At 31.0% G+C, this 23,828-nt stretch overlaps 3 protein-coding genes across 3 annotated transcripts; 1 reads left to right on the top strand and 2 right to left on the bottom strand.

The window, feature by feature from the left end:
• Positions 1 to 1,841: 1,841 nt before the first annotated feature.
• LOC106764062 (cationic peroxidase 1) lies at positions 1,842 to 3,701 on the top strand. The gene is made up of 4 exons (XM_014648273.2): positions 1,842 to 2,073; positions 2,326 to 2,517; positions 2,761 to 2,926; positions 3,055 to 3,701. The coding sequence occupies exons 1-4, from the start codon at positions 1,861 to 1,863 to the stop codon at positions 3,438 to 3,440; spliced, it is 957 nt and encodes a 318-aa protein (XP_014503759.2). The 5' UTR covers positions 1,842 to 1,860; the 3' UTR covers positions 3,441 to 3,701.
• Positions 3,702 to 4,683: 982 nt separating this feature from the next.
• On the bottom strand, positions 4,684 to 7,619 carry LOC106763372 (peroxidase P7). The gene is made up of 3 exons (XM_014647570.1): positions 7,404 to 7,619; positions 5,616 to 5,810; positions 4,684 to 5,440 (listed from the first exon to the last, which is right to left on the bottom strand). Exons 1-3 carry the CDS (start codon positions 7,617 to 7,619, stop codon positions 4,880 to 4,882), a joined length of 972 nt encoding a protein of 323 aa, XP_014503056.1. The 3' UTR covers positions 4,684 to 4,879.
• A 12,045-nt stretch (positions 7,620 to 19,664) lies between these two features.
• Positions 19,665 to 22,858, bottom strand: LOC106763813 (peroxidase P7). The gene is made up of 3 exons (XM_014647967.2): positions 22,606 to 22,858; positions 20,484 to 20,678; positions 19,665 to 20,387 (listed from the first exon to the last, which is right to left on the bottom strand). The coding sequence occupies exons 1-3, from the start codon at positions 22,846 to 22,848 to the stop codon at positions 19,827 to 19,829; spliced, it is 999 nt and encodes a 332-aa protein (XP_014503453.1). The 5' UTR covers positions 22,849 to 22,858; the 3' UTR covers positions 19,665 to 19,826.
• Positions 22,859 to 23,828: the final 970 nt, after the last annotated feature.

The following is a 23,828-nucleotide window of genomic DNA, read 5'->3' as shown; positions in this document are numbered from 1 at the left end:
ATTTTTATTTCTGTAAGTCAATTTTGATAAAATGGTCTCAATTCACGCACAATGTATCCAATATTAATAATTTTATTTTATTTTATTCAAGTATTTATAAAGCAATTTATTCAAACATACTCTAATTACTATTATTATTAAAAAAAAAATACTTTCTGATTAAGTACAAATTGGTGACATTATCTCCAACTTTTGTTTTAGAATTGACCTATCACCCAACACACTTTTCACCTGCTTCTAAGTTCTTCACTTACTCTCACAAACCAAATTTAAATATGGAATTATTATTTATTATTATTATTATGTTCATAGTTTGAAGACAGGCAATAGTCACTTGGAAGTCATAGTTGAAACCAACACTCTAGAGTTGTAAGGTTTGGCGGATTTCCAAAACTTGGTTTCTTTAACTTTCTGAAATAATTTTGTTGACTATAGATTGATTCCTTTTATCATCTGTTCACATTCCAAACATACTATTTATTTCTGAAATGCAAAACTTTATAAATCACATAAAAAGAAGAAAGTTCTTTAGTTATATTTATCAGAGAAGTGATAAAATGTTTCAAAATCACTTAGTCAACTATTGCACATATATATATCCTTTGTCCTTTTATTCTTCCAAATTCATGTATAGTTTTACTGTTTTCAATATCAGTATCACCTATACTTTCTTAAACACCATCAACATGAAGCATTTTAATACCACATACACTTTAGTTTTCTGCATGATATACAAAATTAATTAACAATATAGTTTTCTGTATGATAAAACATACACTTTTATTCTTAAGCATTTTATTTTGGATTTAGTTTTTTGTAATAAGAATATAGAAAGTTTACAACCTAATCGAGCATTTTGGCATAAAAGTCCACTCTTCTGACAATGGAGAGAAAAGTGAAAGAATATTTGACTAGAAATGGAATTTGGTAGCATTTGTAACTACTAAGCAGCATTCATGAAGATTATAGGCAATATAGTCCAAGCCTGATAGACCAACTTGCTTCAGCATTGGTTAATATTTTTGTGGGTTTTATCTGTAATTTTAAGTATGAGTTACTCAAACAAGATTAAAATTGTTGGTAAAAAAAATCTAACATCGGATAAAATAAGATATATAAGATACTTCCATTCCATTGATAAAATCTAACATTGAATAGTACCGAAAACAAATCTGTAACAAGTTTAAAAGATATAATAATTTCTAACCAACATTGTTTTAGTCTGTTACAATTAGTAATTAATTTAGATTTTAAGTTCTCACTGAAGTATTTAAAACGAAAAATTCTATGTTTATTGCAGTTCTATTTAATCTTAGTAGAATTATGTCTTACAGAAAATAATTAAACAGTATTGCTATGCAGATATAAAGTCTTAAAGTTGATAATATAAGGCTTCTCATCTAATTATTGGTATGCTCTCCAGCAAATAATGAAAAACTAATTTTGAAACTTATAATTCTTCACCATCTTATTTTAAAGGATATTTATTTACATCAATTATGCTAAAAAATATTGGATGACAACATCATCGTTCAAATCAGTTTTGTAAAATCAAATTAAAATTAAAATTCATTTCTTAACAAATATGAAAATCACTTCTTAGTATAATATCAAAATTAAATATTAAAATTTATTATTTATTCGGCCTATAATATCATCTCTTGTTAGGTCATGAAACTTATAATGATTTTTTTTTAACATCAATTATGCTTAAAAAGTAATCTTTTTTAATACACAGTAAACGTACCAAAATTAAAATGAATCATAACTAAATTGGAGTGCTCATGTCTCACTATAAATAGAGCTTGAGAAGCAGTGTTTGCTTCACAAGTGCAAAGACAGAAGCATCATTACTAAACAATGGCATTTCATTCTTATGGTCATAGTTTTTCTTTCTCCATTTTGTTTTGCATGTTTGCCATGGTTACTTCTCAGCTAACTTCAAGTTGCTATGAATCAACGTGTCCCCAAGCCCTCTCCATCATCAGATCCTCGGTTATCAGTGCAGTTGCAAAAGAGCATCGCATGGGAGCCTCATTGCTCCGTCTTCATTTCCATGACTGTTTCGTCAATGCATGTTTTCTCTTCATTCCTACCTTCATCTTTCTTTCTCACTTTCAACTAATCTCATGCATATATCATTCAAAACTCATCAACTCTCATAGCTTTAAACCTTTTCATACAAAATTCTTTTATAGTAGCATTCTTGCATAAATTATACATCATTCTGAAATATTACAAACTCTGCACATTATTAGAAGTATGCGGTTGCATTTTTATCCTTATTGGTATTGTGAACTAATTTGTAAGATACAACTTGTGTAGGGATGTGACGCTTCTGTTCTGTTAGATGACACTTCAAGCTTTACTGGAGAAAAATCAGCTGGTGCAAATGTGAATTCTTTGAGAGGTTTTGAAGTAATTGATGACATCAAAACTAAAGTGGAGGCTGTATGTCCCGGAGTTGTTTCTTGTGCAGATATTGTAGCTGTTGCTGCTCGTGATTCTGTTGTTGCAGTAAGTTTAATACCTTATAATAAATATGAACATCTATAATATAATAATAAACAAACAAGACAAAGACAATATATAGTATAATTCTATTCATATATTTGTTTGCTTGTTATACTCTTGAACTTTTGTTGTTGCTACAATTAGAATAGTTATCATAAAAGTACATAAATTTATGATACAGAATTGTTTATGATGATATGAATATGATAGTATAAAACTGTTGTTATTGTGTGGATTTTTTCTCAGTTGGGAGGTCCATCTTGGAATGTTGGGTTAGGCAGAAGAGATTCAACCACAGCAAGTAAAGATGCTGCCACTAAGGATATTCCATCCCCACTTATGGATCTTAGTGCCCTTATATCTGCTTTTGCAAACAAGGGATTTAACACCAAGGAAATGGTAGCACTGGCAGGTAAGTTATTAGGACTAGTCTCTAGTTAATTATGCATCAAAGTAAGATTATGCATGCAACATTATCACATGTGATGAATCTTGAGTAATCTAAGTTTTTCTATCTTTCAAATTTTCATGTACGTATAGGAGCTCATACAACAGGGCTAGCCAGGTGTCAGCTGTTTAGAGGCAGGGTTTATAATGAAACAAGCATTGAGTCAAACTTTGCAACATCACTCAAGTCAAACTGTCCAAGCACTGGTGGAGACACCAACCTTTCCCCACTTGATGTCACCACAAGTGTTCTATTTGACAATGCTTATTTCAAGAATCTCATCAACCAAAAGGGGCTTCTGCATTCTGATCAACAGTTGTTTAGTGGTGGTTCTACAGATTCTCAGGTCACTACCTATAGCAATGACCCTTCAGCTTTCTATGCAGACTTTGCTAGTGCCATGGTCAAAATGGGAAACCTTAGCCCCTTAACAGGGAAAAGTGGCCAAATTCGTACTAATTGCCACAAGGTTAATTAAAAGTTACCAAGAAAATAAGATGAGCAAAAGAAAAAAACAATGCTCATGCAGTCACACAAGATATGTGATCTTTCTTTCATGTATTATGGTATTTTTATGTTTGGAGATAATACTCTAAGAATTTAAGTGTAAGGCGTTGTGATTAGAAGCTTCAGTCCTCTCAAAAATAGAGGGGAATAAAAGAAAGTGGTGTATTGAAATTCTATGGCTTGTTAATTGAAGTCTTTGCATCAATTAATCACATTAGCAAGCTGAAAATTTCACTGGTATCACATTAGTGTATTTTTGCAATTTACTACTACAATTACCATAATGCATTAATAGTAGCTAACTATATACTAGTGAAAAAACAGAAAAGTTTGATAAGACAATCGTTCCAACCAGCTGAAAATGCAGAACAGATTATTATGTCATTCTTTCTGAACTAAATTTGGTCAGTTCCTGGTAATTATCTGAAATGCAATAAACTATATTATCTATATCAGAACATGAAACACTGCCTTTGTCAATAATTCATAAATTGTTTGTTTGTTACTCTCCAATCAACATTTTGGTTAGTGGGGTTGTTGAGTTAAGTCAGGGGAGTGACTGGTCCATTATAATTTATAACATAGCTCTGTGTTGACAAACATTACGTTTCCATAACTATTAAAGATATAATGTAAATCCTTTGGACTAAAATACCCAAATTAAATTTTGAATACTTGAATATGTCATAAATGCTTCAATATTTTTTTTAGTTGTATCGAACTTTAACATATTTAACACAGTGAACCTTAAAGAATCTGTAATTAATAAGTCTAAATACGATGGATTTTCATTGTCTTTCATACTTAATTTGCATTACAACCATTTGTTCTTTTATGGTCACTACAGTCCAAAATGTAGGGGGAAAACACAGAATACCCACCTTAGTTATCATTAAAATGAATCATTCAACAGTTGATTTGTCACATAATAAATATCAAAAGATTGGTCAAACAGTTGATGCATACGGAATACTGAACTAGAAAAGGAAATGAACATTAATAAACTGAAAAAGCTTGGTCAAAATATAAATAATGCTTTGAAAAGTAATCAGCACATAATGTCAATGGTTTCCTAATGAAAGAAAGTTCAGCAAACCATTACACATTACTAACCACATAAAATTTTATTGATATAAACACTTCCAAGAAACAAGGCAATTGGTCTCATAAAAGAAGCAAAGAAAAATACTAATAGTAACAGCAAGCAACGCATCTCGCACTTTTTCAACTCTATGCAGTTCATTATGTGAAGTTTTGAACCAAGAGTCTTATTATCAACATTGATAAACAGTATTTAAGGTGATGTATAGAGTATAAAAATTTGCACATATATATGACTTTATATCAAACAGTTGCTCAAATCGTTATCCTTATACTATTGTGACCAAGGCATTGAAATAATATGCAGAGCTAATTGACTTTTCTGCAATTGTATCTGATCTCTCCTTTGGACCCTGTAAGAGGCTTCAAGTTACCCATCTTAATCATGGAAACTCCAAAATCTTTGGCAAAAGCATAAGGGTTATTGCTGTATAGTTTCACCAAACTGTCACTTTCAGAATAATCACCCTTGAACAGCTCTTGATCAGAATGGAGGAGACCCTTTTTGTACAACAAAGCGTTATAGTAGGTGGTGTCAAATTTTGAAGGAGTGGCATCAAGTGGTGCTAAGCTATTGTCTCCTCCTCTTCGAGGGCATGACTCACGCAAAGTTGCTGCAAATTTGGGGTCTATATTGGTGTCATTGAAGATTCTGTCCCTGAAATTAATGCACCTTGCTAATCCAATGCTATGGCCACCGGAGAGGACCACCAAATCCTTGAGGTTTAGTCCATGAGTTTGGAAATTAGCAAGAAGCTGTTGGAAGTTGAAAAATGGAGCTGGAAGATTGGCATTTGCAGCATCCCTGCTTGCATTTCTTGCATCTCTTCTGCCCAGTAACACTTGGTACCAATATCGTGGACCACCCAACTGTTAACAATCAACACATCAAGCAAAATATATGTATGCAAAACAAAAATCATTTATTATTTTGCTATATATGTATGTATATAGAAGTTGGATAGATATCACTGTGAACATGGTTTTAACCACAGAATGATTTGTTGCAGAAGGAGAATTGATGAAAGATTTGGATTGCACTCACTATGGCTACAGAGTCACGAGCAGCTACAGCCAAGATATCTGCGCATGATACTACAGGACGTTTGCAAGCCTTATCAACTGCTGCTTTGATTTGATCAACCACCTCGAATCCTCTGATTGAATTCAGATTTGCAAATGCAGTCTTCTCCCCCAAGAAGAAAGGCGTGTCATCTAGCAGCACTGATCCATCACAGCCCTGCAGTTTTCCCACGTCGACATTTTAGGTTCATGCTACCTTTGTTTAATACTATAATGCTTCAAATTTTGTCATTAGCTTCTGACTTGTACCCTACGCATTATATACATCACAAATAGTTGTTTCCATTTGCTGTTAAAATAGATATTAATCAAAGTCCCACATCAACTTATATATATATAAAAAAAGAAGAAGTAATTAATATTAAAGTACTACAATAAATAGACACTTTTTTTTAGAGTTTTCACCACAACATAATAGGTCATTTGGATAATTTGGTAGTTGTGTGTGGAAGGTTTGTAATTTTTGAAAAAAAAAAAAAACATCATAAGAAAGTTTGAAATTTTTATTACAAATATATGACAAGATTTGCAATTATATTAAAGCCGTCAAAATGGGTCCTAGTTAATCCGGCTCACCACGGGTTCGGACCGGATTGAATTTAAAAAAATTAAATTTTTTTAATGCGGATCAGATTTAAACCCGGCTCATTTAAACCAGGCTTATGTCGGTTGAACCCGTAGTGGGTTGGGTTGGTCTGCCAACCTACCTACCTAATTTTATTTTTTTTAATTTATTATTTTATTTATGAAACCCTAAAAAATAAAATACTCTCTTCACTCATTGTGTATACCAAAAAAGTAACCTCTCATCTCTCAAATCACTCTCACGGAACTTGCTCTCATTTATGGTACTGTCACTCTCACTTCTCCACTAAAATTCTTCAAGGAACAAATTTTCTTTACGTTTTTTGTCTTTGTTTTTGTATGACATTTGGATTATGTTGTACTTATTATTATTATTTTTAATTGTTTTTAGTTTAACATCATTTTTTGGGAGTAAAATTTGTTTAAATTTGAATATATAAAGTTTGTAATTTTTTTTATTTAAAAAAAAACTCTAATTAAATGGGCTAGTGAGCCAACCCGTTTACCCACCAACCCATGGTGGGTCGAGTCGGGTTCAGATTTTTCTGATTCGCTAATAAATGAGCTGGGTTGGGTTGGCTCACTAAGTGACCAACCTGTGGTGGATCGGACCGGATCAAGCCGAATTACCCGTTTTGTCAACCTGGTTTAATACATATTGGAAGTTTAAATAAATTGACTCACTTAATTATAATTTTTTTAATATTAATAAAAATTAAAAAATTCTAATTAAAATCTAAATAAAATTAAATCCAAATACAATCCAAAATGATGTTAAATTTCAATTACAATATAAAATCACAAAAATACTATATAATCCAAAAACATTTAAAGTGGATTTTAAGTATAACTCAACCCCACAAAATCGGCTTGTAAGGTGAGGTTTTCACCCACTTATATACTATGAATTGGCTTTATTTCTAGTCGATATGAGACTTCCAACAAATATAATTTAATATTTATATTTATGGAGCCGAATTCTTAGTGCATCGGGTTATTTTTTGTCCATGTCAAAATTTGCAATTTATTATTAACTAGATCTGGCTCGAACTCGTGATAAATTGGATTATGTAAGAATATACTATGAGAATTTTGAGTTTGGTGGAATGAAAATTAATTTTAATTATGTAAGAATAGTTTGAGGAAAAAATAATGTGGAACTTACATTAACAAAGCAGTCATGGAAATGCAAACGCAGCAAGGATGCTCCGATGCGTTTTTGATGAAGAATTGCCTGCTTAACAAGTGAGTATATGATTGGCAATGCCTCAGGGCAAACTTGCTCATAATAATGAGGACTTAGCTCAGCAAAGGTAGGGATCATAAATGTTGACGCCAAAGTGGCCATAACGATCAGAAGAAGAGATTGAAGAAAATTCATTTTGCTGATAAGATATTGCTTGTGAGTATAGCTAACAAAAGTGTATAGGATTTATATATAGGAGAAATGATGTAGAGAAACTTGTTACAGTTACCAACATATATATAATATTGCAGGTCATAGTAGACCAAGTGATTTTGTTCTCAGTACCATTCACCACTATCCCATAACAATATTCTTCAAGCACTGTCTCACCAACTCTTAGATGCAGACATATATATAATATATAGATACATATATATATGTTTCAATTATATACTATTGCAGAAAAGAATATCACTGTCGATAAAAATTTTGGTTCTGATGAAATTTGGGAGGTCTACACCTTGTAATATTTGGGAAATAGCATATATAATTTTACTATGATTTTTTAATTAAGTGATGACAACTAATAGAATTAATTAGGGTTTGAATCTTAGGAGTCCCTTCCAGCAGTTAAACTCAAAAACAAGTTCACTCAATAATGGGCTAAATATGTTTTTAGTTCCTATACTTTCAGGTGATTTTGGTTTTAGTCTATCTTTCAAACTAAGGTACAATTTAGTCTTTCAACTTTAGAAAACTCTAGTTTTAGTCCTTTTTACCAATTTTTTTTTAACTTTATTTGCTGTTTCAAGCACGTTTCATTATAGTATTTGGATTTGACACATTTTTGCTTTAATGTTAATTGAGAAACGCGTTTGAAATAACAACTAAAATTAAAAAAATTTGGTAAAAAGAACTAAAACCAGAATTTTCTAAAGTTGAAGGACTAAATTGTACGTTAGTTTGAAAGAGGGACTAAAACCAAAATCGCCCCAAAATGTAGGGACTAAAAACATATTTAACCCACCCAATAATCTTGAACTTCAAATTAGCTAAAATGCTTAAATTAATCTCTTGAATTAAAGCACTACTTAAAATGAAATTTGATGGCATATAAAATGAAAATTTTAATCTAGAAATTGGTCTAGCTAATTAGATATGGGTAGTTATTGAGGGTGATAATTATTAAGAACATATAATTAATAAAGTGTCATGACAGAACACATGGTTAACATGTTTTCTTAATTAACTATACAGAAAGATATGTATATATAAGTTGAAAAGTTAAAAGGGACACCTAAACTTCCAAGCAGTTGTTGGAAAAGGAAAGCCCCCAAACACTTCTTATGTAATCATAATACGATAAATTAGAAAAAATAAAATTAAAATAAAGATAAACACAACAATACCCTTTGTTAGAAAATTTATACAAATGATTCATTATGGAGAGATTTCGAAGTAAAAATGGAAACTAATAAATACTTACTAATCCCCTCTCCTTTTATCTAATTTATAAAGTTAAATATTATTAATAGTTGTGTTTAATTAATTTGGTTATTTTCCGTCAATATCGACAGATATTGACAGATATCTAAAAATGCATATTTATTTGTCATTCGGCACCTTAAGTTGATTGAAGAATTAAAAATATATTTAAATAGTTATAATTTGTTTTATTATTTTCTTAATAAGTTGTTTTCACCTCGTTGTTATTAAATTATGTTTTAACATTGTTGTGTTGCTTTGTCATCTTTGTTAGATAGATGATTGGTAATCAAATAATATATATATTTTTTTTAATATACACAGAGGGGAGAGAATTAGGATACGGAAAAGTGAAGATTTAATAAAATTTATAAATTTTTCTGTGAGAATAAATAAAAGGCAGGAGAAACAGTCATAAAATGAAAAAACAATTAGCCATGCAAATGTTATAAGTATAGATATAATTTAAAATAATTACTATTGAAGATAACAATATTAATAAATTAAAACAGCACTAAAGCTGGCAATCTATCAATACCTTCATCATACTTTAATTCACATAATAACAAAAAATAAAAATAAAAATATATAAAAAAAGTGTAGTGGAAAATGTAAATAGCACTACTGTAATGGCAACAATAGATAATTATTGTATGGAAGAACTGTTGTAGATTAATTATGAAGTGAGAGTGAAAATGAAGTCCATATCTAAAACTATATATGAAATGATAAATACTATTTAAAAATTTCCAAATAGAGAAGTTTAAACTACTTTGAAAGACCAAAATATATAATTAAAATATAAGAGAGATTTCTGAAATGATTAAAATTGTTTTTTTATTTTGATTGTTTCACAAGTTTGACTTTAGTTTTTCAACTTATAAAAAACAATATTATCTAATTGGGTTGGGGTCTAATTAACAATTGTGATGCTTATATTCTAAAATATATTTATCACATAGAGAAAATAAATAAAGACAAAGAACTTTTGTGATTGAATATGTTTATTTCTTTTTTAATTGTTGCTCCTAATTAAAGAATTGGACCTCACTCAATCGGATCATCATTCATGTCACTTCTCCACTTTCTATATTTCATTCTTAATTTCAACACAGCCAATAATTAATAAATCATGATCTTAAATATATATATTTAATAAAGGGGTTGGTTAAGGCACATATGCTTATTTTTCAGTTGGTACATTTTAACAATGTATATCAGATTATAGTAGACAAAAATACCTTCATATATTGTGGATTCTAAGTTTTAAAGTTAAGGATATTTACATAATTTCATTCTCAAAACTAAAAAAAAAAAACCCAAACCCTTACTCAAATCTCTTATTCCTCTCAATCCTTTCTCTTTCATCTCTCTCACTCCAACCTTTTTCTCTATCATCCTGTGGTAGATCCAACTAAAAAAATTAGAAATACTCGTTAAACAATTTACTTTTGTAAAGAGTTCAGTTGGAAGTTATTTTTTTTTTTTAATTTTGAGAATGAAAATTATTTAAATATCTTTGACTTTAAAACTTAGAATCCATAATATATGATGATATTTTTGTCTATTATAATCCACTAAACATCGTTAAAATGTACCAACTGAAAAACAGGCATACACGCATTAACAAACCCCTTTAATAAAATATCTTTAAATATTAAAATTATACTAAGTGATAAAGTTTAATTATTGGTTAATTAATTGAGAGGCATGAAAATGGGTTGGGTTACATCAAATTCAGATTCAATTTGATCAATTTAGAATACGTTGAATTTAATATATCAAAATTTATATTTTGTTGTTTAAGTTATCGAATTAACCGGATAGGGGTTCTTTGAGATTAGACAAATTTGAGTAGGTTATTCAGTTGTGAATTCATATTGAATCAATTTCAAAATAGTTTTTTTTTTATATTATTTTTAAATAAATAAAATAAATATACTGAATCTTCTTAAAAATAATATCTATATTTTAGTAAATATTTTTATAATTAGCTATGATTTTATATAATTTACTATTAAATTTTAACCAAAGAAATATCAAATTAAAAATAATATTTAAAATTTAAAATATATCTGTAAACGTAGAAATATTAAAACATCATTTCTACTAAATTTAATCTGCTACTCAAACTTTATTATTATTATTATTATTATTATTATTATTATTATTATTATTATTATTATTATTATTATTATTATTTTACCCAACCTTATTTATCTAACCGGACATACAAGAATTAATGTGGTTTCAAACCTTACCAGAATATTAATAAATTAAAACAGTAGCTGAATTAAATTGAAATCAACACTGCTCCCAAAGAAAATTTTATTATTGTATGTTTTTATTTTCTGCAATTGTTATCAATGTTATAATATATTTTTGTATTGTAATAAGTAAGAGAAGACAACAATCAATTACTGTGGTTCAAGTGCAAGAGGAAAGACTGCAATATTTCATGCAATATGTAAGAGAAGACATAAATCAATTATATTTTAATTATAATTAATTGTAATCAAAACTTAAATTATAGTCAATTATATCTTAATTATATTAAAATTTCTTCATTTTTCTCTTTGGTTATAGACACCTATCATTCAACTTTCATCCCTTGCACAGAATTCGTGCACTCCCTGTATGATTTTAACACAGTGTAATCGACTGTAGATGTTTGTAATCGATTACCAAGAATAAAGAACGTGTGGAAGTATACAACTTCACCTTTTTTTTATTGTGACACTACAAAAGTTATGCAATGTGTACATTCCCTGCATGACTTTTTCATTTGAAGTCGTGTGCGGGCTGCATAACTTACCCATATATGTAATTAAAAAAATTGCTTAGAAGAGTAATATCGAGAGTATTTTTCAAACTCTTTCAACTCAATTAGAAAATCGCGAGTTTGCTTCCAAACATAAGCTCCTAAGTTTATTATCTTATATGGTTTCAAAGCTTGGCTCGTAGCTTTTGGCTGAAATAAATTATTGTATTTGTGTATAAAAGGTTTCGTCACCAAACAGTTCTATTTTACATATGAACATACAAGAAGAAATTACCATTTGAAATCAACATCACTCCCAAAGAAAATTTTATTATTGTAGGCTCTTTTTTCTTAGCAATTGTTATCACAGTTATAATATATTTTTGTATTGGAATATGTAAGAGAAGACAACAATCAATTACTGTGGTTCAAATGCAAGAAGAAGGATTGTAATATTTTATGCAATATGTAAGAGAAGTCATTAATCAATTATATCATAATTACAATTAATTGTAATTAAAAATTAAATCATACTCAATTATATCTTAATTATGTTATAATTTCTCCATTTTTCTCGTTGGTTACATAGGCCTATGATTCAAATTTCATTCGTTACACAAAAGTCGTGCACTCCCTGCATGATTTTAACACTGTGTAATCGATTGTAAATGCTTGTAATCGATTACCAAGGATAGAAAATGTGTGAAAGTGCACATCACTTTTTTTATTGTGGCAGTGCAAAAGTCGTGTAGCATTGTGCACCTCCTGCACGACTTCTTTATTTGAAGTCGTATAGGGGCTGCACGACTTACCCATATATGTAATTAAAAAGAATTGCTTAAAACGGTAATATCCAAATTATTTTTGGTCCAGAAACGTAAATGAAAAAACATTAATCAGTGAGTTTTCTTCAATCTCCCATATCGTTTTAGATTTAAAAAAATATATATTTTTGAAACTCCTTCAACTCAATTACAAAATCGCGAGTTTGCTTCCAAACATAAGCTCCTAAGTTCATTATCTTGCATGGTTTCAAAGCTTGGCTCTATTGGAATTGGTCAAGTAAACCAAGAAATACATCCTCCGTTGAGAGAAATTTAAGGATGTTATATTCTTGGGTTTCACAAAGGATCAACAATTTTATAGAAAACATAAAAGTAGAGAAGATATAGGCAAGAACAAGTTAAGAGAGAGATTTGTTTGTAAACTTTTTTTGTCAATAATATTTTTACAGTATAATTTAAAAGTTCAATTTGAGTGTCATTATTCTGCATTTGTATATTTCTCTCACAAATCTGATTAAGAGGAATTGTGCATAATTTCCTAACAATTGGTATCAGAGCCGGTTGCTATTATTATAATCAACGGTTCAAAGGGAGTCAGATTTAAGTGGGAGAAATGACAACAGATGAAGGAAAGATAAAAATTGAGAAGTTCGATGGTACGGACTTTGGGTTTTGGAAGATGCAGATTGAAAATTATTTGTATCAGAAAAAGCTATATCAACCTCTCTCGGGTCATCAACTAGAAAACATGAAGGATGAAGATTGGATTCTTCTCGACCGACAAACTCTCGGAGTTATTCGATTAACATTATCCCGCAATGTTGCATTTAATATTGCAAAAGAAAAGACCACAGTGGGTCTTATGACAACTCTTTCAAGTATGTATGAAAAGCCGTTAACCTCAAACAAAGTTCATTTGATGAGGCGGTTATTTAATTTGCGGATGTCAGATGGCACAATGGTAGCGCAACATCTTAATGAACTCAATATAGTCACAACTCAATTGAGTTCAGTTGGAATCGAATTTGATGACGAAGTACGAGCCTTGATACTTTTGTCTTCTCTACCGGAAAGTTGGAATGCTACAGTCACAACTGTGAGTAGCTCGTCAGACAGTAATAAATTAAAGTTTGATGATGTTCGTGATCTGATTCTTAGTGAAGAGATTCGACGGAAAGAGTCAGGAGAATCTTCAACCTCTTCAGTTTTGCATACAGAGTCAAGAGGAAGAAGTTTGAACAGAGGATATGGACGTGGAAGATCCAAGGAAAGAAGGTCTAATTCTAAGAATCACCGTAGTTTCCAAAACTCAAAGACAATTGAGTGTTGGAATTGTGGAAAGGTGGGACACTACAAAAACNAGTGCAAGAGTGCACGGAAGAATCACGAGGATAAAGCAGAAGCAAATGTTGCTTCAACCTCAGGAGGAGAAGATGCATTGATATGTTCTTTAGAGAACAAGGAAGAGTCTTGGGTGCTAGACTCTGGAGCATCCTTTCATGCCACCTCACAGAAAGAATTCTTCGAGAATTATGTTCCTGGAAACCTTGGAAAAGTTTACCTTGGTAATGAGCAGTCTTGTGAGATTGCTGGTAAAGATGTGGTGAAGATTAAGTTAAATGGGTCTGTATGGGAATTGAAAAATGTTAGACATATTCCCGACCTAACAAAGAACTTAATCTCAATAGGCCAATTGGCCAATGATGGCTACACAACAGTCTTCCATGGTGATAATTGGAAGATTTCAAAGGGTGCAATGACAATTGCTTGTGGTAGGAAGAGTGGTACTCTCTACAAGACAGAAGGAGCTTGTCATTTGATTGTAGTTGCAATGAATGAAAATCCTAACCTATGGCACCGAAGGTTAGGTCATATGAGTGAGAAAGGGATGAGAATTATGCACTCAAAGGGGAAACTACCAAGTCTTTGGTCATTAGAATTTGACATGTGTGAAGACTGTATACTTGGAAAGCATAAACGAGTAAGCTTTCAGAGAAGTGGAAGAATCCCAAAGAAAGAGAGACTTGAGCTTGCTCACTCTGATGTTTGGGATCCAACAACAATCTCATCCATTGGTTGTAAGCGATACTTTGTGACTTTTATTGACGACCACTCTAGGAAGGTATGGACATACTTTCTTAAAAATAAGTCAGAAGTATTTGAAGCTTTCAAAATTTGGAAAGCCATGGTAGAAAATGAGACAGGATTAAAGATAAAAAAGCTTAGATCGGNTAATGGTGGTGAATATGAAGACACTAGATTTAAGAAGTTTTGCTATGAGCACGGGATCAAAATGGAGAGGACCGTGCCAGGTACGCCTCAACACAATGGTGTGGCAGAATGTATGAATAGAACGTTGACAGAGAGAGCCAGAAGCTTGCGTTTGCAATCAGGCTTACCAAAGCAATTTTGGGCAGAAGCAGTCAACATAGCAACTTACTTAATCAACCGAGGTCCGTCGGTTCAATTGGAGCACAAAATACCAGAATAGGTATGGAGTGGTAAAGAGATAAAACTATCACATCTCAAAATTTTTGGTTGTGTAGCATATGTGCACATTAATGATCAAGGCAGAAATAAGCTTGATCCTAAATCGAAGAAGTGCACTTTCATCGGTTATGGTGAAGATGAGTTTGGCTACAGGTTATGGGATAATGAAAATCAAAAGATGATTTGTAATAGAGATGTGATATTCAATGAAAAGGTGATGTATAAGGACAAGAACAAGACATGCAATAACAACTTAGAAAAGAGTAGACCGGTGTATGTGGAGATGGATGATGTCCCAGAAACTCCTGTAATTGAGACTCCTCAGTCAGAGGAGTCATGTGAAAATAGTGATAACGAAGAACTCGACACACCAGAACTTTTTATTCCAGCTCCTGTTTTGCGAAGGTTTTCTCGGCCTCATGTACCTAATAGAAAATATCTGAATTATATATTGTTAACTGATGAAGGAGAGCTTGAAAATTATGAGGAAGCATGTCAAATGATAGATGCTAGTAAGTGGGAGCTTGCCATGAAAGATGAGATGAAGTCTTTAATGTCCAACCAGACATGGGAACTAGTAGAGTTACCTGTTGGAAAAAAGGCACTTCACAACAAATGGGTATATCGGGTGAAGGAGGATCATGATGGGTCCAAGAGATACAAAGCCCGATTAGTTGTCAAAGGATTTCAGCAAAAGGAAGGAGTTGACTACACTAAAATCTTTGCTCCAGTTGTAAAACTCAATACCATCAGATCTGTTTTAAGTATTGTTGCCAGTGAAGGATTATACCTTGAGAAACTAGATGTGAAGACTACATTTCTTCATGGAGACTTAGATGAGGAGATTTACATGCATCAACCTGAAGGCTTCTTAGAAGAAAGAAAAAAGAACATGGTGTGTAGATTAAAGAAAAGCTTGTATGGTTTGAAACAAGCTCCAAGACAATGGTATAAGAAGTTTGAAAACTTCATGCACAAGGAAGGTTTCCAGAAGTGTAATGCCAACCACTGTTGTTTCTTCAAGAGATTTAAGTCCAGTTATATCATTTTGCTACTTTATGTTGATGATATGTTACTAGCTGGTTTAGATATGGACGAGATCATAAGTTAGAAGCAACAATTATCAAAAGAATTTGACATGAAGGATTTGGGTCCAACAAAAAGGATCCATGGAATGCAAATCACAAGAGATAAGCAAAAGTGTATTTTGCAGCTATCTCAGGCAGAGTACATTAACCGTGTTTTGCAAAGATTCAACATGAGAGATGCCAAAGCAGTTAACACACCTTTGACCAGTCATTTTCGTCTATCCAAGGGACAGTCTCCTAAGACAGAGAAGGAAAAGGAGTCCATGGCTGAAATTCCATATGCTTCAGCTATTGGAAGTTTAATGTATGTGATGGTCTGTACAAGGCCAAACATTGGTCATGCAGTGGGAGTTGTTAGCAGGTTTATGTCAAATTTAGGTAAAGCTCATTGGGAAGCTGTTAAATGGATTTTGAGATATCTACGAGGCACTATAGAGAAGTGTTTATACTATAGCAAAGGAGAGTTAAAAGTACAAGGTTACATAGATGCAGACTTTGGAGGTGAAGTAGATCACCGAAGAAGTACTACTAGTTACATTTTCACTGTTGGTACTACAGCTGTTAGTTGGATGTCATAGGTGCAAAATATTGTTGCTTTATCCACTACAAAAGTTGAGTATGTAGCAGTAACATAAGCTAGTAAAGAATTAATATGGCTTTAGGGATTTTTAACAGAGTTGGGATTCATCCAAGAGATGAGTGTTTTGCACAGTGATAGTCAGAGTGCAATACAACTGGCAAAGAATTCAGCATTTCACTCTAGGACAAAACATATTGATGTTCGTTATCACTTCATTAGATCTTTGCTTGAAGATGGAGCGCTAACATTGAGAAAGATTCTCGAAAGTAAAAATCCAGCAGACATGTTAACAAAAGTGGTAACCATTGACAAACTGAAATTGTGTTCAACTTCAATTGGCTTGCTACAATAACAGTCTACAAAAGATTAGTGGTGTAATGATCAAGGTGTGAAGACAGATTAAAATCAGTCTTCAAGTGGGAGATTGGTGGAATTGGTCAACTAAACCAAGAAATACATCCTCCATTGAGAGAAATTTAAGGATGTTATATTCTTGGGTTTCACAAAAGATCAACAATTTTATAGAAAACATAAAAGTAGAGAAGATATAGGCAAGAACAAGTTAAGAGAGAGATTTGTTTCTAAACTTTTTTTATCAATAATATTTTTACAGTATAATTTAAAAGTTCAATTTGAGTGTCATTATTCTGCGTTTGTATATTTCTCTCACAAATCTGATTAAGAGGAATTGTGCATAATTTCCTAACAGGCTCGTAGTTTTTGGCTAAAATAATTTGTTATATTTGTGTATAAAAGGTTTCGTCTTCAGTGACTTCTGAAACCCATCCCAACCTAACTCATGGAGTTTTGTGGGTGGAAGCCTTTGAAAAAGCTCCTTATTATATGGTAGGAAAGCTGACCAAAAAGTTATATTTTACATATGAACATACAGGAACAAATTTTCAAGAAAAAAATATTATTGTAGGTTCTTTTTTCTTAGCAATTGTTATCATTGTTATAATATATTTTTGAATTGCAATATGTAAGAAAAGACAAGAATCAACTACTATGGTTCAAGTACAAGAGGAGGGATTGTAATATTTTATGCAATATTTAAGAGAAGACATCAACCAATTATATCTTAATTACAATTAATTGTAATTAAAACTTAAATCATATTTAATTATGTCTTATTTATATTATAATTTCTCCATTTTTTCTCTTTGGTAATAGAGACCTATGATTCAAATTTCATCACTGCACATAAGTTGTTCACCCCCTACATGATTTTAACGGTGTGTAATCGATGACAGATGCTTGTAATCAATTAATAGGGATAGAAAAAGTGTGGAGATACACAACTTTACCTTTCTTTATTGTGACAGTACAGAAATCATGCACGGTTGTGCATCCCCTGCACGACTTCTTCATTTGAAGTCGTGTGGGAGCTACACGACTTGCCCATATATTTAATTAAAATAAATTGTTTAGATCGGTAATGTCCAGAGTATTTTTGCCCAAATATGTGAAAAGAACTATAATCAATGAGTTTTCTTCACTCTTCCATATCGTTTTAGATTTAATATATATATATATATATATATATATATATATATATATATATATATATATATATATATATATATATATATATATATATTTTCAAACTTTTTCAAATCAATTGCAAAATCGCGAGTTTGCTTTCAAACATAAGCTCTTAAGTTCATTAACTTGCATGGTTTCAGAGCTTGGCTTGTAGTTTTCGACTGAAATAAATTTTTGTATTTGTGTATAAAAGGTTTTGTCCCCGGTAGCTTCTGAAACCTATTCCAACCTAAGTCATGGGGGTTTTGTGCTTTGAAAATGTTTCTTATTATGTGGGAGGAAGGCTGACCAAACAGTCTTATTTTGCATATGAACATACTGGAACAAATTCTCATTCGAAATCAACACCACTTCCAAAGAAAATTTTTATTATTGTAAATTCCTTTTTCTTAGCAATTGTTATCACTGTTATAATATATTTTTGTATTGAAATATGTAAAAGACAACAATCAATTACTGTGGTTCAAGTGCAAGGGGAAGGATTGTAATATTTTATGGAATATGTGAGAGAATACATCAATCAATTATATCTTAAATTACAATTAACTCTAATTAAAACTTAAATAATCATAGTCAATTATATCTTAATTATATTATAATATTTTCATTTTTTTCTTTGGTTATAGAGGTTCATGATTCGAATTTCATTCACTGCATAGAAGTCATGCACCTCTTGCACAATTTTAACATTGTGTAATCCATTGCAAATGCTTGCAATATATTACCAAGAATAGAAAACGTATGGAAATGCACAACTTCACCTTTTTTATTGTGGTAGTGGAGAAGTCATGCAAAGTTATACATTTCCTGATCTTTTTTATTTGAAGTTGTGTGGGGTTACACGACTTTCCTATATATATATAATTAAAAAAAAGTTACTTAGAACGGTAATATCCAAAATATTTTTGCCCAAAAACGTAAAAAATACTCTAATTAGTGAGTTTTTTTAGTCTCTCGTATCGTTTTAGATTTTTAAAAAAAAAATATTTTCTTTACAAATTGAATATTATAAATAACTATTTTCTTCTTTTCTGATACAATTCAAGAGATATTATAAATTATATATACGTAAATTTGACAAGTATAGCCTTCTAATTGGATAATTTAATTGTTAGAATGATATACCTTTATCTTCATTTAATATATATTATAAAAGATAAAATAATTATAAAAAAATTAATTTTTATAATTTTTCAAAAAAAAAAAGTGTAAAAGGAATATAAAATGTTTTTGTGTGTAAATTATTATTTCTCGTATACTTTTCTGTTTACATCAACATCAACTGTTAAAGCACTGATTATATGACAGACACAAATTATAGTATTTTCATAGAGCATTGAAAGGATTCATTTCGTATATTATTCATTTTATTTGCCTTCAAGTATTTACATAAACATATAATTCAGAAAGTATTGGCTTGAAATGCATAACATAAATGTAAATGTAACAGATCTCAGGTTTTAGATGACCATTTGAGTTGAACTATTGATCATTTGAAGTTGCTTAAAACAACACATAAAACGACGCAAAATGTTTCATTGAACAACACAGAGTCACGTCTAAAATTGACATGACCAAGCATATTATACAATATGGTACAATGCATACAGCTTCTTATTGTTTCCACTGCATACCATTATTGAAATTCACACCATGTAATTTGTGATTCTAATTGACCCTTCTGCAGTGACATCTGATCTCTCCCTTACTCCCAGTAAGAGGCTTCAAGTTACCCATTTTTATCATTGAAGCTTTGAAATCTCTAGCAAAAGCTATAGGGCTTCTACTGTATAGCTGCACCAGCTTGTCACTTTCTCTGCCTTGTCCCTTGAACAGTTCTTGATCAGAATGGAGGAGACCCTTTTTCTGCAGCAAATCTGTGAAGTATCTGCTGTCAGCTCTTGCAGGAGTAGCATCTAATTTTTCTAAGTTATTGTCTCCACCACTTCGAGGACATATGTTCCTCAAAGATGCTGCAAACTTGGGGTCAATGTTGGATTCATTGTAGATTCTGTTTCTGAAGGTAGTGCACCTTGCAAAGCCAATGGTGTGGCCTCCAGAGAGAGCCACAAGGTCCCTCACATTCAATCCGTGAGATTGGAAGTTGGAAACAAGCTGAGAGAAGCTGAAGGTTGGTGGAGGAAGATTGGAATTTGCAGCATCCCTGCTTGCAGTTCTTGCATCTCTTCTACCCAACAACACTTGGTACCAAAACTGTTTCCCCCCATACTGTTAACAGCAAAGAGAAGCATATTACAGTTTGAAATAACTCATGAAATGTCACTATATGAACTTTTTGTGAAATAATGTTTGTGTAACACTTACAATGGCAACTGAATCACGAGCTGCTATGGCTAAAATATCTGCACATGACACCACAGGGCGTTTGCAGGCCTTATCAACTGCTGCTTTGATTTCATCAACCACAGAAAACCCTCTTGCTGAATTATTATTTGGAAAAGCTGTCTTCTCACCGATGAAGTTTCTGGTGTCGTCTAGCAGAATTGATCCATCACAGCCCTGTTGTTTCAAATGCAGTTCTGTTATATTTCAGTAAATTAAATCGTAACACTGTAGCAGAAATGACACGGTTTGATCTTTGGAATATAATATTTTTAACTATACCCCATTTTACGGCACATAATACTGTTGGACATCATGAAAATTTAAATTGTGATTACAGTAAGGTACTGTTTTTATTTGAAAAATTAATGGAGGCTAGCAGCATGAGTTCGGTGTGCATTACTCTCCATGCAATTAAATTATTCTGTATAGTTTCATATGTAACATGGTTTCTGTCAGTTTGTCTAGCTTATAGAATAATAGAGTTCAGTTAATTATTGCTTTGTTGGTCCACTGTTCTGGTGTGGATGATAAGATTGAAAGTGGTTATAGGAACAATGATTGAAAAAAGGAGAGTTTAAAATATATATATATATATATATGTATGTATATATATATATATATATATATATGTATGTATATATATATATATATATATATATATGTATGTATATATATATATATATATATATATGTATGTATATATATATATTTTGAAAGATAATAAAGGTGATATGGTAGGAAAAACAGAATTATATAAAATAAGTGTAAAAGTTACTCTTAAAAAATCACAATTGAAAAATAAATAAATTTAAATAATATAGCTGTGGAGACATTGTAAAACGCATTTTTATGTTATGATTTATAATCACATATCATCATCTATAATAAATTGTTTTACAAAAGTATTTTAAAATTGCACCAATCATAATTTATAATTAAATGATAACGTAAAAAAGTGAATAGAACCAAAGGAAAAAGTGATATTTTTATTTAATCTTCTTGGAACCAAGATTGCAATGATTTCCTTTACAAAATAAAACCACCCACATTTGCATCCAATAGAATGTAGATATTTTACTTGTTCTTAGAGGAAGAAAATTCAGATCCCATACAATCGAATGAATATTGCACATGCATCACTAAAAATAGTTCTCGCAAACGGATATTGTGAAAATTAAATTAAATTTAAAGTTTACCTTTTTAACAGATAGTTTAGAAAAGAAAAAAATACTCTTTTTTATTCATATATAGTTGAAATAATATTGCTGAATATTTTACAATGAAGTCTTTTTTTTTTCATTACACTGTACCACTTAAATTTAACAAAAAAATAAAGCAGTTACTCTAACACCGTTTTAAAAAATATACACTAAATTTAATTCAATGTTATATATTAAATTTATAAGATATCCATTTATTTTTAAATTGATCTTATAATCGATGATCTCCAACAAATATATAAAGATAATTCGAGAAAATACAATATAAATTATTTTGAAATCATTTAAAGGAGTCGATGTTTTTTAACAATGTTTTTCTCTGTATGCACAAAATAGGTCAAACTTCCACCACAGCACAACACATGTTTAAGGAATAAGTTTGTCTACCAAAGTATTTGCAGAAATCTAAGATAAATATTAATTTTGTTGTTGTTTAATAGTAGCCATGGTTATCAAACTCTCGAGTTAATTCGTAAATTTTTACGAGTTTATATTTTCATATATGACTTTGAGTTAATTCAAAAGTAAATTTGTTTTCTACGTATACTCACTAAAATCATGTAGACGTGAGTTTGGAACGATTCTGCAAGCTTGAAAGGACAAAAAATTAAGAGAAATGACCATATTTATGTTTTACAACATTTATTTTTATGAATAATATATCTATAAATTTTATTTATTTAAAGTTATATAATTTTGTAAACTTATTTAAATTAAGATATTATTTATATTTTTTTATTTGAAATAAACTCTTACAAATTTATAAATTGAATTTACGAATCAAATTTATTTGATTCTCACGAGTTTACATCAAGTTTGATAACCTAACATTTACTAAGAAAAGAATGTTTAATATGACAGGAGCGAGCAGAATAACTTACATTGACGAAGCAGTCATGGAAATGCAAGCGCAGAAGAGATGCTCCAATGCGTGGTTCTCTGCTAATAGCTCTTTGAACGACTGACCTTATGACAGGTAATGCCTGAGGGCAAACTTTATCATAGAAATGAGGAGAGAGGTTTGCATTGACAGGGATGATTAATGTCACCATGCCAATAACCACAAACACAACCAATGATTGAATACCATCATTACAACAACCCATCTTCAACCTCTCAATCATACCAAAACAAAATGACTTATATAGACGGAAGGAGCATGTTAACCACAACCCATATGCTCTCATTTTTCATTACTTTAATCAATTTTACTGTCAACAACATTATTCTATCTTTTTTCAATATATATTCTGTCTGCTACCTTTGACCAAAATATAAAAGTGTATTATTGCCACTGCAGCATGAAATAGAAAAGAAGGAAGAAGCCCATGGCTAATATATTCTCTTCAACATCAAAACCATATGATTCAAATACAGTAGACGGCCATCACCTCCAACTTTTATATAATGAGTTTTCAGTGTATATATTAGTACATTTCAAATCAAAAACTTCTTTTCTTTTTCTTCTTTCTGGAAATCTACTTAAGAGAATTGTCATGTGTATTATTAGAAAGTGAATCTTAAACCTAATTCAATCTCACAAAACTGACTTGTAAGGTGAATTCTAGTCGATAGCACACCCCCTTTACGTCGAGGTATACACATACCAGGAGTGATAGTAGAAATTAGGTGGTCCAATAGCGACTCGACAAAGAGTGAAATAGAAATAGAAATGCCCATTTAGAATTCGCTAGGATAGGCTTTAACCTGTAACTGATACCATATTAGAAAGTGAGTTTTAAGCCTAACTCAACTTCATAAAACCGGCTTGTAAGGTGAGATTTGTACCTCATTATATATTATAAATTGACCTTATCTCTAGTCGACGTGAGACTTCCATATCATATTTTTTTACACACCGTGCTTGTTAGTGTTGTCATGCTTGTAATAACTCGTGTAATAAGACATATGTATGTCATTATTGGATCTTTGTTGGTTTTTGACCTTTACTTTTTCTTTTCATCTCCTAATAATGATTTGTATATTGAACGTGGTACCATTCTTCAGGTCTAAAATTGTAAATATGTTTTGTGTAGGTGCAAGTAGAAATAAAACCGGTTATTTGAGATATTATATCCTTGTTCAACAATCAAAGATATATTCA

This window comes from Vigna radiata, chromosome 6, assembly GCF_000741045.1.
Source record: "Vigna radiata var. radiata cultivar VC1973A chromosome 6, Vradiata_ver6, whole genome shotgun sequence".
Lineage (NCBI taxonomy): Eukaryota > Viridiplantae > Streptophyta > Magnoliopsida > Fabales > Fabaceae > Vigna > Vigna radiata.
This window is presented reverse-complemented; position numbering and strand designations above follow the sequence as displayed.